This window comes from Labrus bergylta, chromosome 13 (genome assembly GCF_963930695.1).
Source record: "Labrus bergylta chromosome 13, fLabBer1.1, whole genome shotgun sequence".
NCBI lineage: Eukaryota > Metazoa > Chordata > Actinopteri > Labriformes > Labridae > Labrus > Labrus bergylta.
Window position 1 is genome coordinate 14,729,632 of NC_089207.1, and position 15,929 is coordinate 14,745,560.

At 39.9% G+C, this 15,929-nt stretch overlaps 1 protein-coding gene across 2 annotated transcripts in view; it reads left to right on the forward strand.

The window, feature by feature from the left end:
• Positions 1-15,929, forward strand: part of pard3bb (par-3 family cell polarity regulator beta b) — a 217,342-nt gene that overhangs the window by 120,538 nt on the left and 80,875 nt on the right. For both annotated transcript variants that reach the window (XM_065961879.1, XM_065961878.1), the window contains exons 19-21: positions 2,653-2,893; positions 11,010-11,120; positions 11,590-11,934. In XM_065961879.1, coding sequence (XP_065817951.1) covers positions 2,653-2,893; positions 11,010-11,120; positions 11,590-11,934 — 697 coding nt within the window. The remainder of the gene's footprint in view (positions 1-2,652; positions 2,894-11,009; positions 11,121-11,589; positions 11,935-15,929) is intronic.

Here is a 15,929-nt window from a genome sequence, read left to right on the forward strand (position 1 = left end):
TATTCACTTTAGTACTTCTTCCACACTGCCATCATCTAGACAGCACAAGTGCACAGTGAATATTTAGTCAGAGTTCATCTGTAGCTGATGAATTGTTTAGCTGGATCCAGCTAATACCGCAGCGCTTCACAGTTTCCAGTGAATAGAGTTGTCAAGAGGACTATTCAACAGAGGCTTTGAGTCATTTGCTTTGATGTCTCATGTCAGCTGGGATGGATTATAGTGCGTAATACTTTTTACTCCTCTCGCTTTCACTTGTTCTTCACACACCATCAGTAAATGGAGGATATTTCGTGGGGGGTGGGGGTCCTCAAACAAAATAATAGTACACTTATTTGTGCCTATATAAATGCCTCACTAGGAGAGTAAAGGGAGAGGTGTACATTTGTTTAACATCTCTTGTTGTGTTTCTGTTTTGTCAAATTGACTAAATAACTCAGTGTTGGCTTATATGTGACAAATGGAACATCAAAAAATGCATCACTGCTGTAATTCTAATGCCAAGTTTACATAAAAAAAAAAATAAAAAAAACATGTTTGAGGGCGCCGGTGGCCTTGTGGTTAATTTGCACTCATGCCCAATCTACAGAGGCTGTAGTACCCGAAGCGGCAGCCTGGGTTCAAATCCGACCTGTGGCTACTTTCCCAAATGTCATTCCCCACTCTCTCTCTCTCTCTCTCTCTCTCTCTCTCTCTCTCTCTCTCTCTCTCTCTCTCTCTCTCTCTCTCTCTCTCTCTCTCTCTCTCTCTCTCTTCTCTCTCTCTCTCTCTCTCTCTCTCTCTCTCTCTCTCTCTCTCTCTCAATTTTGGACTCTATCCACTGTTCTGTCTCTTCAATAAAATCATAAAAAAATATCAAATAAAACACTTGACAGAATCTTACCCCCTCTGAGTCTGAGCCAAAAAGTCGCCTCCCAAAATATTAAAAACAATTAACAAAAAACAACAACATTGGAGTGTTCTTGACTTTACAGATGTGTTTTTTAATTAATGAACCATGGTGTTTTTCATAAATAATAATTAAATGTCACAGGGCCATTATACAAACTATTCAACACCCAGGGAAAAGCAGTTGCTTCAGTTATTAGTAATGAGGTCTGGTCACGTTGTTATGACCCGCCTCTTAATGACAAACACAAGGAAAACATACAGTTTAACTGAACGGCACAATACTTTATTACGAAAAACACCAAAAATAATAACAATGTACAACAGGAGTGAGGTGTGTTTGTCAGTAAGTCAGTGTATTTGTTGTTGGGTGAGTGTGTTTGCTGCATGTTGTTTGGTGTGAAACTTAACTTACAAAGTCAACTACTACACAAAAACATGTTGCAACGAGGAGCGAGAGGCGACGACTCCACTGAGCCACAGCCGCTCCCACTGGAGGTGCAGACTCTCTTGAGGCCGCAGAAAGCAGTGAGGACAAAGTGCATGATGGTGGAGGAACTTTATTACAGGGCCGATGCAGAACACGACATCAAAGATTATGCACAGTTTGTCTAGATAAATTAAAGTTGTAACATGCTCTAAATGTATCTGAGCTATGCTCTTTAGACAATGAACCATAGATCATTTAAATAGGACAACATAACCTTTCATAAAGATGCACACACACACGCGCGCACACACACACACACACACACACACACACACACACACACACACACACACACACACACACACACACACACACACACACACACACACACACACACACACACACACACACCACACACTATAAGAATCTTAGAAAAAGTTAAGTGGAATTTTTCTGTTGTCATTTTCAGTTTTGAACTCTTGTAAGACTAACCAGGTCTGGCACATGGAGCCCTGTGTCGTCATACATACAATTATATATACACGCACGCACGCACGCACGCACGCACACACGCACACACACACACACACACACACACACACACACACACACACACACATGCACACACAAAACACACACTTGTGCACACAATGACAAATTCCATTCTGTTGTTAGACAGTCTTTGTAATTAAAGCTGAAGTGACTAGCCTCACAGAGTAAAGTCTCAATTAAAGTATCTCATTTGGTTTGGTTATCTTTTCAAATCTGACAAGTGTTCAATGTGTGTGTGTGAGCGTGTGTTTGTGTCTGTTGTGTATGTGAGATCATTGTCATTGAAGACCATGCCTGCAATGTGTCAGACATGTAATGAGGCATCACCGTGAGCACTTTGAAAAGTTTTTTTTTCTTTTCTTATTTTATCGAGTTAATTACTTCACTGAGTTAATCAATCTGCCACTGAGACGTTGAATCAAAAAGTTTCAGCATTATGTGCATATGCGCGTTTCAGTACTTCATGCTCATTAAGGCCTAGTGCTAAAACGCGTCTGTTGTGTTTCTGTTCTTCCCCAGATAAAGGAAACTTAAAGGACATTTGTGTGCTGACTTTTCTGTCTCTTTTCAGTTTTTGGGAAGTGACTACTGTTAAAGGTTTAGGATTTGCATTAAGCAGCTTATTAGTAATTGATGTAAAATTAACAAAACCATGGAAATGGAAACATCTAAAAAAACGAAATGTGTCATACTATCACATGTGCGGCTCTTTAAAACACTGTTTCCCCCAGCTCTACTTAATCTTAATCTATCTCCTTTGTTTTTTCCTCTCTTGGATATAGATGATGATTCTGAGCAAAGTTCAGGCCGTGACACCCCTGCGAGTGGTTCGTCCCGCCAGGGAGCAGGAGATCGGATCGAAGAGAAAGGCAAAAAGGACAAGAAGAAGAAAGCGAAAACAAAGAAGAAGGAGAAGAATAAAGGAAAAGCAAAAGAGAAAGAGAAAGAGAAAGAAAAAAAGAAAGCAGTGGAGCCTGAGGAGATGGAGAAGAAGAGCAAGAAAATAGGCTTCGGCCTGCTGAGGTAGGAAACTGTGGAAGAATATGTCTGTGTGTGAAAGTGTGTTTGTTGTTTGTGCTTTCGGTATTGTTGTTTGTTGGAGATTTTTCTTTCAAAGGAGGAAAAAGCTTTTTTTGCAGATTAAATAGTGTTAAGCTTTTTCACTCTCATCCTCTATATAATATAGAAGTGAAATAACAAATATTGTGTTTCTTGAAATGTGACATTACTTTTGTATGCTCCTGAATCCTACTAGATTTTGGTTACATAAGCCCTGTCCTAATTTAATCTCAAGATATTTTACATACCTGTATATCTGTTATTAGGAACACCTAAATGAGCCCCACTCTATGCACACCTCAAACATTCATACTGGACAAAAATATAACCCTCAAGTGTGAACACTGAGGTCCCCCCCCATACACTATCACATGCTCACAGGCGCACAAAGACCACTCTTAAGAGCTGTGCCCCAATTTCCTTAAGAAGTGCTGAAAATTATCTGTCAGACCTATTCCATGTGATTAACTTTAACACCATATCTTTCGGTATGAATGGAGTGAAGGTAGAGGCACAGAATGAATGGGCCAAAGTGTTCCAATGTACAATTTGTACCTTCTACCTTAATTCCTACTTAATGTCATTTTTATCCACCGTGGTAGTTCATGAAAAGGCATTTCCCATGGCTATTACATCGATACAAATCTTAAGAAAACACTTGCATGCAATTTGACCTATAAATACAGCTGCAGCCTTTCAAAACTTACAAAAGCACACTGTGTGAACCAGAACATGGAGAAACACTCCCAGATTTCGAAGTCAGATTTAATCACAATAATTCTATCTCAAAATTGCATGTTATTTGAAGGGAAATTTTGGCCAATTAGACTATTATACTAATTTTACTGGATTGACTCGGTTCAATGCTCTTAGTCTGTCCACTTTTTTCTTCACCTCTTTCCATCATTTCCTTACTCCACCCTCTGAGCTTTTACTCTCTCATACCTACAGCACAGCAGTAAGTTATTGGTGTGATGTTTTTCTTGTCAGAAATACTCCTTGTAGGGTGTAAAAATGTTGTGTTTATCGTGCACTAGAGTTTGTGAATGGCTCTTTATTCTTAAGCCTCTTTGTGATTATGTTAAATCAATGTTTTTGCACAAAGGATTTTTTTTTTTTTTGCAGATGAGAGGGTTGATAGAAATAAGTATGTGTCTTTCTTTGTAGAGTCCTTACAAACACAGCCTACTGATCCACCTGCCTCCATATTTATCATTTTTTTATAAAATGTGAGACTTTTGGACACCTCGACCAATCATTGCACAACACCCTACTTGGGGTTGTGAGATATTTTAAATATAGCATTGGTGGCAATTCAGTCAATTGCCCTTCATCATATCTAGTGAGAAAAAAGACCAAAATGGTAAAAACCCATTCTACTCCCAACTTGATAAAGGCTCAGTTCACCCAAAAGACAACTATAGACATTGCTAGCCATGTTTTTCCTTGACAAGTTGTTTATTTGCAAATATATTTTGCAATGCATCCCAGGTAAAGTTTTGCCATTCCCCAATTTATTTTATGGGCAGCTGGCTTGTCATATCTTTACTATTCTTTATTTCTAAGTAGGATTGCCTTGCCTTCCACCACAGTGTTCCTTATAACATAAAGTAGCAGAAGAAGACACTGGTGACTGTGACAAGTACACAGTCCACCCCCACCCTCTGTAGAACCGGCCCTCCATCCATCCTTTCATCTGCCCGCCAATACGCCCATCACATCTTGCTTTAAGTGCTTGTATAAAACCATATAATACACCTAAGGACATATTATAGCTTTCCTCTATAGCCCATATCTCATCCCCATAAGAAGGCCTTGATTAGAGCCCACTCATAATTTTCCTCTTCTCCCCTTCCCTTCTTTCTGGCCATATTTCTAACCTTGCGCCCGCTCTCTCCACCCCCCCCCCCCCCCCCCCCCCCCCCACCATTCCTCTAATCTTCCATCATTTCATTTTTTTCCCCCCTCTCAGTGTGCTCCCTCCAGCTCCAGCTCCCTATCTGCATTTGATTGCATGTAATGGTGGTAGACCCAGAAGGCAAAATTGTGCCATTCAGTAGTTAAGTCTGGGCCGAGCTGCTGATTTGTCATATTCATCTGAGGCCAGCTTTGATTGGGCTAATGTTCTGGAGCAGCAGGTGTTGTTGGATACCCAACCTTACTCCAACCTCTGTGGTTTGAAAGAAGTAAAAGTCTTTTTATTTTATTTAGAAGATTGTTTTATGAAGTTGACAGACAAAATTAATTAATGATGTTTCTATCCATATATCAGCTGCTAAGACATACATTTATGATACTGCTTCAAATCTAATATTTTTCTCCTGTTATTGTGTGAACTCTCTTATATTTTCTGTTATTAGGTGTTATTTCTTAAAAATCCAGGATTACAATTTAGTTCTCTCTATCGATTTGAAGAGGTTGAAGGGGTCTAGAAATGTAGTCGTAAAATGTAATCACTCTAGTGTTTTCTATAGACATTATTTACACGGACATTAAAGAAGTCGGACTCAGATGGTTTGTTTGAAATGCCCTTTTAAAGAGACAGCTGGCCCACTAATTTGAACTGCTGCCACCTGCCAATCAGCTCTGCCAATCATTTGTGTGTGTGTGTGTGTGTGTGTGTGTGTGTGTGTGTGTGTGTGTGTGTGTGTGTGTGTGTGTGTGTGTGTGTGTGTGTGTGTGTGTGTGTGTGTGTGTGTGTGTGTGTGTGTGTGTGTGTGTGTGTGTGTGTGTGTGTGTGCTACCATCATGAATATTCATGGGGTGATAAAACATGATTGGTCACACAGTCAGATGGTTGTCATATAGTTGGCTCATATAGTGGCTGTGAATCTTCCTCAGACACCGCTTGTGTGTGTGTGTGTGTGTGTGTGTGTGTGTGTGTGTGTGTGTGTGTGTGTGTGTGTGTGTGTGTGTGTGTGTGTGTGTGTGTGTGTGTGTGTGTGTGTGTGTGTGTGTGTGTGTGTGTGTGTGTGTGTGTGTGTCCATGTTTTTGTATGTGTTGCCACCAGATTGTCTGCAGTTGTGTCACCTTTTGTTTCTCTCTAATCTGTGCAGCTTCCATTTCTTGTCCAGACCTTAAAGGTTGATAGTCAGACAAATCTGGCAACCCTTTGATTCATTTACACCACTCACATAAACATCCACATGCTCACACTCTCACACATACATGACCACAATCATATCTAAGTGCTCTGCAAATTTATCAAAGACAATTAACAAGGGTTGAGGGTATGGTTCTTCGAGCTGTTTAGTCATCTGTGTTGTGAAAGAAAAAGGAGGCAGAGAGGCCATCTGTACAAAAATAAATAAATATGGAAATCTATTAGGTGAGATCGGGACCGTACACAGTGTAGCAGAATCAAAAAAGGGCCCGCCACTGCTGTAGCCAGTGTGTCATGTTTACATGATTGTAAATGTGTGTTGTAAAGTATGCGTACATGCTGTTCATTTCTCAGTTTTGAACGGTGTGAATTGATGAGAATCTTTGATTATATATGCATAGCTGCCAGCTTGGATGTCATCATGCACTGCTTTACTCATCTCCATCTGTACTGTGTGTGTGTGTGTGTGTGTGTGTGTGTGTGTGTTGGTTATGTTTGCTGGCCTTTTTTTATAATATACTTTGAGTACAATAAATCAATATGAAGGTAGTTTTACCTTAGTTATTTTCATTTTTAAGCAAAACTCAATACTCAAAACATAACTGAAGACGCAGCCACCAAACGAAAATCATATGAAACGTGGTAGGAAGCGCTAAAACTGAGACGATGAATTTTAAGATCAGAGGACAGTGAGACTCTTTGAAACAATGATTCCACGATTCCAATGCCTACTGTTCTTATCCCCTTTTTATTTTATTCTCCTGACTGTCTCTCCACCCTCTACATGTGGTCATAATGAAATGCATGCTAGAACTCAGGTCCTCCATCATCAGGGATCTGTTAACCCATCTCCCCTGTTAATGTCTCCTTTCAGTGTCCAACAGCAATTAGTTAGGACGTCTTTTTCCAACCTTTTTCTTACTTCGGATAACAAATTCCTCTTTTTAGTGACTTGGGGCTTGAATTCTAAAAACTTCAGTGGAACACTGTGGAAACAAGATTGACGTATCACATTTCGTCATTTAAAAATAAATAAAATACAAAAATGAACTGAAAAAATTGATTCTTGGACAAAAACAATCGCATTGAATTGCCACTTTCAGATATATGTTCCCTTTGCTTTTTATTGCTCTTCCGATAAGCTAATACATCATGTTGGCCTTTCAGCAATAGAGCAAACCAGACACATACTCAGGTTTTGTTAAAGGTCTGATTAAAGCCGTTTTGTGCAGACAAAACTCGGTCTTTTGACCAGACATTGCTTGTCATTGTTCCATAATTAGAGAGCACATGCTTGAAAAGGGGGGGAAGGACCCACCAGCTGCCATTCAAACATCCTGTGACAGGAAGTTATTGGAGTGTCGCGGTCTGGTGTCATGCCTGCCAATCATCAGTGTGTGTCCGCTTCCATTTGAATGTGTGTATCTCTGTGTCTCTCGGCTCTGTATGTTTGTGTGTGTGTGTGTGTGTGTGTGTGTGTGTGTGTGTGTGTGTGTGTGTGTGTGTGCTTGTTATCGCAGCACACTTGTCAATCACTCCATCCCTTTGGGATCCATTTGCCAATGATCACAAAAAGGGAGGCGTGTCTAGAGTGGCAAAGGGAGGAAGTGAGAAAAGAGCTGAAGAATAGAGAAAGAATAGGTGGAGTGAGAGTCACAGATGTTTGCACTCATTTTCCGCTCGTTTGTCAGTAGGTTTTTGCCTCATGCACTATTCAGAAGCACACGTGTGGAACATCCCCCTGAACACTCTGCTGTGTTACAAGAAGTGTGTATGCATGTTTGTGTGTCTAGTTGTTTATCATTAAAACCTGTTTTACTCTTATTTATAGTTTACCGGCTTAACGTTGGTCTGCGTTGTTTCTGCATCTGCTTAAGGCTTGACAAGATGTATGTGGGGAAGTTTTGTAAAAGGGTGTGGCATCAACAAACTATCCAAAGGTGTTGTTTGATGTGTTGGGGGGGGATTATTTATTTTACTTTGCATGAAGCTTTTATGAATTTTCTCTATGACTTCCATCACTAAATGTGTCTTGGAGAAAGAATGCAGCCGGCTCTGCATTCTCAAATATAATATATCAGAATTGGTTTACACTCTTAGAGAGAGTTACAGTACACCCACTTGTGATGATAAGAAAGGATGAGAAGTGAAGGAGGAATGTGTCATTATCCTCCTCTGAACAGTTCCTTCTCATTTGATCTTTGAGTAATGATATGTATGTACTGTATGCAACACATTTTGTGGCGGTACATTGTTGTTTTTTTTTAAATCTCCATCCTACCTATGCCTAAAGAGGTTGACGATACAGAGACTTTGTCTTCTATATTTCTAATTAAACATCTCTGTCATGCATATGAGCGGTCATACACTTTCCATACAGAGCGTTGTGTTAGGTCATTAATATTAATGATTCATCACTGTTCCTGCTAATGACAGAACAAGGAGTAATATATTCACTCTAATTAGCTGCTAATCAGCCGTCCTTACTCTGATATTCCTTGTGAAATTAATAATGTTGTAGTTTGTCCTCTTTTGATGTGTTCTGGTCATTAGACGGTGTGTGCAGGGGACAGGCATGTGTGTCTGATGAGCCTGTTTAACTTTTTTTTTTTTTTTTTTTAAAGCATTTGTCTTTGTTAACCTAATTTACTATTAATAGTATTTAAATATCCTCGTCATCTGTATGTCCATGCACACGCTTCATTGCATTTCTTGTTGAACATTTTTCTGAGATTATTTTCCCTTATATTATCTTTCAATGTCGTGTTTGTGTGTAAGCATCCATGCATGCACATTGGATACTGAGGGAATGGAGGGAGGATTATTAGACTGCGTTTGCAAGGATTCAGACAGACTGTAGACATCAAACAAATGTTCTTTGTGGCTGGACGGTTAAACTCATTGAAAACATTATATGGCATTGCTGACCAAAGTCAATGGGACGGTGACACTGTGCTATGTCACTTGCAAGTAATAAAAACAACATCAAATCTGCCTTAGCCTACATGTCCCTCTGATTGTTTTATGCCTTTGAGGCAAGACATGAAACAGGAAGGATAGACTAGAAGATAGTAGAGGAGGCGATGGGAGAGGTTAAGTGCTGTGAGAGAAGTGTTTAATACCAAGGGGGCAACATGCCAAACCAGACGAGTAGATGAAGGGGCGATGGCGAGGTAAGCTATGGATAGAAGGGAGCAGAAATGAGGGTAATGAGAGAAAAGCAGGGGAAGTGCCGGGCTGAAATTGGAGGAAAAAAGGTAGAAAGGAAGTGAGGTGAAAGAAGGGTAAGTGAGTAGAAGAGAGAGAGTTGAAGTGAAGGGTAAGCCTCTAACTCTGTTTGCAGCAGTAATTAGAGCGATGCTCGTCCCCTGTGAGGTAAATACACTCGCACTGTTAATGCATGCATAGTTATAGCCTTCCATTGCCCATTGTGCCCCGTTCAACACACAGTGAGTCGTCATTATTATCCCCCCAGTACACATTAGGCATTGAAAAACAAATCACCTCAGTTTTAAGATTTCTTTTTTTTTTTTTTTTAAATACAGCAATGCACAAACATGCACAGACTATACACAAAAAACAATGTCATTTGCAAAATCACTCACTTTGAATTGACAACCATTGTTGTTTAAATAATTGTATTTGTATGTATTTGTACTGTACATAAGGTCAGAGTTTGCATTAGGCCAGCAAGATATGTTGCAATAACAATATGAAGTACGATAAATCAACAAAAATGTAGGATTGCATTTTAACCGTATTTTTTCCTACCTACTGTTCTTTCTGTTTGAAATTGTACTTACAAGGTTTAACACTCGCACAGGTGTATAAGAGGCAGCGCTCTTTTTCAATGAAAAAATTGTTTTTAAAAATGCGTCTTATACACCAAATCTTACGCTAGGTTAAATGGAGGCATGCTGGCTGAGAAAGAATTGCTTGTTTCTATGACATAAATTAGCCTATTCATCGCAATAAATTCAGACTTTTTAAATGTGTTTATTGCAAATAGTCATATCGTGATAACGATGCATTTGGGATTCGTTGTGCACTTTAAAAGATGGATATGCTGACTATTAAGCCGTTTTGACTGGCTTAATGGTATTTTACTTAGAATAACTCTTGATGAATTAATAAGAACTTTGTCAGCATAAAAGCTGCCTTCAGAACACGTATTTCCAAAGAAACAGAAAATACAATTCAGACCACATCACACCAAGTGTCTTCCTCTACTGAAATTCTAATAGTGGTTCATGTGTCAATGAACTTTTCCTGTCTCTGTCACTGTCTTGTAGACAGAGACTCATTTACTTATAAAGTTGAGTCGTGTGTGTGTGTGTGTGTGTGTGTGTGTGTGTGTGTGTGTGTGTGTGTGTGTGTGTGTGTGTGTGTGTGTGTGTGTGTGTGTGTGTGTGTGTGTGTGTGTGTGTGTGTGTGTGTGTGTGTGTGTGTGTGTGTGTGTGTGTGTGTGTGTGTGTGTGTCTGTCTTTGATTCATGGACTTCCAGGAAATGGAGCAGTAGTGCTGAGTGTTCCCGCGATGCTGACCACACGCAAACTGTATTGACAGTGTGGTTTCACAATTGATATGTGGCCACTCTAAACAGGCCTCTAAGTCTATCATGTATTTGTCATCTTTTAATTTAGATTAGGCCGTATAGATTCCATACTTACAGAAGTAAGCAATAGCAATACATCAAGCAACCCTCTCTCTGGTCTGTTGCACTATTCAGTGTCTATTCATCACAGCTAAGAGCTTTTAACCAATACAAACAGACTAACATACAGCCGCTCTGTTTGTTTATCCAGCTTAGGTTTTCTTTAGATTATTCTTTATCCACATTTACCTGATTAAGTCACCCTACCCAAAAAGGAAACATATTTTCAGATGTATAATTCAGATTATTGTTTCTGTATTTTTCAACGTTTGATGCATACCTCCTTGTCTTGTTGTCTTCAACAATTCTCTTCTCCGTCCAGATTTGGGAAGAAAAAAGACGAGAAGAAGGAGGCCAAAGCCGCTCTGCAGCGACAGAAGTCTGACATCCTGAGTGATCACGAGTTTGAACGGATGAAGGAGGAGAGGGAAAGGTGGGGAGCTTTCTGGAAATATTATTATTTGGATTTTGTTTTGCTCTAATTTTTCTAAATATTGTCTCACATGCTGAGTATATTCATTTTTTCTGTATTTCGTTCGAGAAGAAAATCAGGTTTTAATTTAGATTTCTCCATTATCATTAGATTGATGATTATTCACTTGTTACACTCATGGAATACATTAAAATCGCAGCGTTAGCATCTCTGAAATTCCTTTATTGATTTGTATCTTGTCCATGATCACACTTCAAATCATGCTTTACATTACTGGCCACTACACAAATGGTCTGTTTTGATGTTTGTTGGTTTTGCTGACTGTGAAAGAAATGGTCTGTCTCCATTTTTTTTAAACATTTTTCAAGAAGTTTCCTTTAAGTTTCCCTCGTTGTGTTGACTTGGTTACACTCAGTCTTCATTTGAAGCATTTCTAGTTGGTTAAGGTGCTCTCTTATCTGTCTTTCAGAATTGAGGCTGCGCATCCTGAGCTACGAGAGAACCGGTCAAAAGACCAGCAAGGTGGTGGAGTTGGAATGGCATTTCCAGACGTTGAGGATGACGACACAGACCCGAACTATGCCAGAATACAAACTTTCAGGGATCGTGATCCTGGCTCGATACCACAGCCGCTGCCTAAGTCTCCCCCCTATGGTACAATACAGCACACTTATGCCCGCACCCCTTCCCCACAAGGCCCTTCTGCCTCCATCCCTGATGATGACCACATTGATAGGCTGTATGCTAAGGTTAATAAACCAAGGGCGGGACCTGGAACTGCATCTCCTCCTCTTCCTGCAATGGCCAATGAAAGGTAATGCACCATGACATCAGTATACACCCAAATGATCTAAAATGTAATGGTATTTATTAGGGCTGTCAGCATTAACTAGTTCATTGGGATTAATTATGGTCTGAAATTAAGGCTTTTTTGTCCCTTTAATGGCAACAAAGATAATTCTCTGCAGTCTTATCCTGTAGGTAAAGTGATGGAAAACAACAACACTGCTGCATCTTTGAATGTCTCATTTCACTTTAAAAAACTTCTTGACAGGGGCGCGCTGGTGGCACAATGGTTAGGGCGCGCGTCCCATGTATTGAGACTCTCGTCTCAAGCGGTAGGCCCGGGTTCGCTTCCACCTGTGACCCCTTTCCGCATGCCATTCCCCGCTCTCTCTCCCTGGTTTCCGACTCTATCCACTGTCCTCTCTCTGCATTAAAGGCACGAAAAGCCCAAAATGAATCTTTAAAAAAAAAAAAAAAAAAAAACTTCTTGACAGCTCGGTTGAGGAGTCAAAAGTAATATCCACAATATGACATCAAACATTTCACTTTTTCCTGTTCCTTTGAGCTGTTTTGTTCAGTTTCTCATTTTTAACTACTTCCTTTTTCTGTGTTTAAGTTGATGTCTTAACCTTCAATCTACCAGAAGTTCCTTTTTTATGTCAAAATTAAAGCTAGGTTGAATTCAAACAGCCACTGTACTCTCAGCTTCAGACAATAAAACATTTCAAAATAAAAGCCCAACAATTTCAAACATACAATTAAGAATGAAAATACTTCCGATTAACTACTGAAATTTAGTGATTAATCGTGATTAAGAATGTCAAACGATTGAGAGCCCTAAGTTTCTACTTGCTTTGAACTTTGACCTTTTGAAAAAAATCACCACAGAGATCAGTGATTTCCTCTCAGCTCAAAAGTCCTAAAACCTTACCTTCATTATGTCTTTCAAAGCTCAGTTGATTTTGGAAAATACCAACCAGTCCAGACATTTCCACCCACACACTTCTGTTCCTGTCTACATGAGGCTTTGTAGAGATGTTTTCTGATGTTATTCTCGTGTTATTTCCTTCCTGCATAATAAAAAGTTTATTATTATTATTTTTTACTTTATTAATTTAAAAGCAGAGGATTCTGATTGCTCCAAAACTGCTTTTGTCAGTCAAAACTGTTGGCTGTGAAAGCAGGTAAAGCATTCATTAGCTAATTGGAAGATTGGCAGTTCAATTCCTGGCTCTGAGCACACAAAAAAAATAGTTCTTATCTCTTATGTTCATCTTAGCTATGAGTGATTGCTCGACTCGAATTGACACTGAGGGTCACCAAGCCTAACAGAGAATGGTCATAGCTGCATCTGGTCTTACCATGAAAGTCCACATGAACATTCCCTGAGCGTTAAGGGTTGCCAAGTGTCACACCTACATCCTGTCTTACCTCTCTCAAACTGTAAACAGAATATCCATGTCTGAGCATACAAAAAGAATTATACAGGTAGCGAAATAAGGACATTTATGGAGTTTAAAGAAGTCCTGCTTGTTCTTTGCTTCATGCTCATGTGTTGAAAGGTGGATGAAGTTCTGTAGTTTGTAGAGCTATAGAATGATTCTTATGGCCTGACTTGTTGTAATGTAATCAATATTTATCATGTCCCCCCCATGGTGCTTTAAACTAGCACGCGACAAGGTTTATTTATGAAGAAGTATATCACTGTTTTTTCAAATGGATGATTATGACATAATGAGAGAAACAAAAGCTTTAAAAAAAAAAAAAAAGAAAAAAAAGAGGAATCTGACAGCAATCAGCACCTGCAGGGCAGTGGACAGCTCCCTGTTTCTGCCCAACACATCCAAACAGGGCCTACCTTCAAAACAAAACCTTTTGATCAGCTCACTGTCTGAGTAAACTTCAAGGGCGTCTGTCCAATCAAGGATGACTCTCTCTCTCTCTCTCTCTCTCTCATCTTAATTCTGTTTCATTGATCTTTCTGAAAAACAAGACGTGCTGCCAATGTAATGCCTTTAAAGTCTTGTGACTGTTACGTTGCTGTTTGTATTACCTTGGATACTAATCTGACTTTCTAAACTGACGTCTGCTCCAACCTAGGCGTGGACATTAAACTCAGGGGCAGTAGAAACAGGGCTTTAGTAAGTTGTTCTTCTTGGGGCGGCTGTGGATCTGTGGTAGAGTCAGTCATCTGTCAACCAGAATGTCGGGGGTTCAATCCCCAGCTCCTGCAGGCGCGTGCCAAAGTGTCCTTGGGCAAGACACTGGCTGAACCCCAAATTGCACCTGCTGCTGTGTTTGCGTCTTCATACTCATGGATGGTGGTGTGAATTGGTGAATGTGACATGCAGTGTAAAATGCCTGAAGACTAAAAACAGCTATACAAGCTCAGGTCCATTATTTACCGTGTGTCTCCAAGACTGACATAGTATCTCAAACAGGCTCGAGAGGCCAACAAGTGGACTGTGGGCATGACAAGTGCTGGATCAGTTCTGATTGGCACCACAGCGCTCTAGCATCAGTGAATCGATGTGAAAAGTGTGAAAATGTGACGTGTAGTGTAAAAGGCTTTAAAAAGGTCTAGACTCAAAATTTGCCATGTAAGAGCAGTCAATTTAACATTAAGCAAATTGGTTTATATATCAAAATGCCACTTTAATAGAGTAGAGCATTATATAAATTGGTCCTAACTCTTGTGTAGTCTTTAAATGTCAGAATTTGCTGTTTTTGTCAAAACATACTTCATTACTTCAATTTTTTCCTTTCTAGACTTTAATTTTAAGCACATATCCCATTATATGATTTTCTGTAGCTCCATTAGAATTTGCTTACTGTGATTATTTGGTAATGCAATTATACAAGGGCGTCAAATATTCAAAACAGGTTTGTGTTACCAGAAAACCTTCTTTTTTTTTTGTTCAACAGAGAAGGAAGGTAAAAACATTTGATGGTTAACAGATCTCATTTTTGTGCATTTAGATTTCTTATGAGTCTGTTATATATCTATCAAAGGTTTTACTTCTCAAAAACCCATAATTAAGAGGATGAAAAAGTAATTCCCATGGATCCAGTGTGAGCTTTTCAAGAAGGTGAACTCTTTGTTGTAGACCCAGTGTTCATTTGTGGCTATTAGCTTTAATTTATCCAATATTTATTTACTTTAGTGTCCTCCTTCCTTCCTAAATGTCTCGATTTTGGAAACCTTTATTCATGACCGCAGCAGTCCTGGCAGATAGGTCCAATCATTTATCATCACTTCCTGAAAGCTGATGATGCAGACAGAAGAGAGTCCAGGTATTGGTTGAAATTAATCGATGGTGCCAAAAAAAGAAGGTAGTGTGTCAGCGCTGTCTGTATGTGTGTGACTCTGTGCAACTGTGTGTGTCAAGGGAGGCCAGAGTTGCAGTGTGCCTGTGGGTGACAGAGATAAACAAAATCGCTAAGGACTCCATTCCATCAGCACCACTGCAAAGATATGAGCACAAATAGACCGCTCTCTCTCTCTCTCTCTCTCTCTCTCTCTCTCTCTCTCTCTCTCTCTCTCTCTCTCACGAGCTCTATCTCTTTCTCTCTCTCTAGTCTGCACACATGTGAATGTGTGTGTCAGTCAGTTAATGAAATTAAATCAAAATCACTAATATGGTCTTTCTGGTTCCCCTCGATCCCCCTTCCCAGGTGACCAATGGATCGTGGCCGAATAGACTCTCTCTTACTCTCTCTCTCTCTCTCTCTCTCTCTCTCTCTCTCTCTCTCTCTCTCTCTCTGGATCCCCAAAAGACACGCATTAATAAACTGTTGAAATGAAAGATTTTTACAAACTGTCTGCTTGTCTTCTGGGCTGTTTGGCGATTCTAAGCGGTGATCTTTCGGTGTGGGTGTATCTGTACACTAAGCCGTTGATCCCTGTGGTTCTGTGACTCTGCCTGTGTTGTTAAGCCTGCTCGCAAGAGTGTCTGCCCACCAGCTGGCTCTCCGACTCTCCGCCTGGTTCCGACCTGTCTTCTGCCTTCCCCCTTTTCCGAT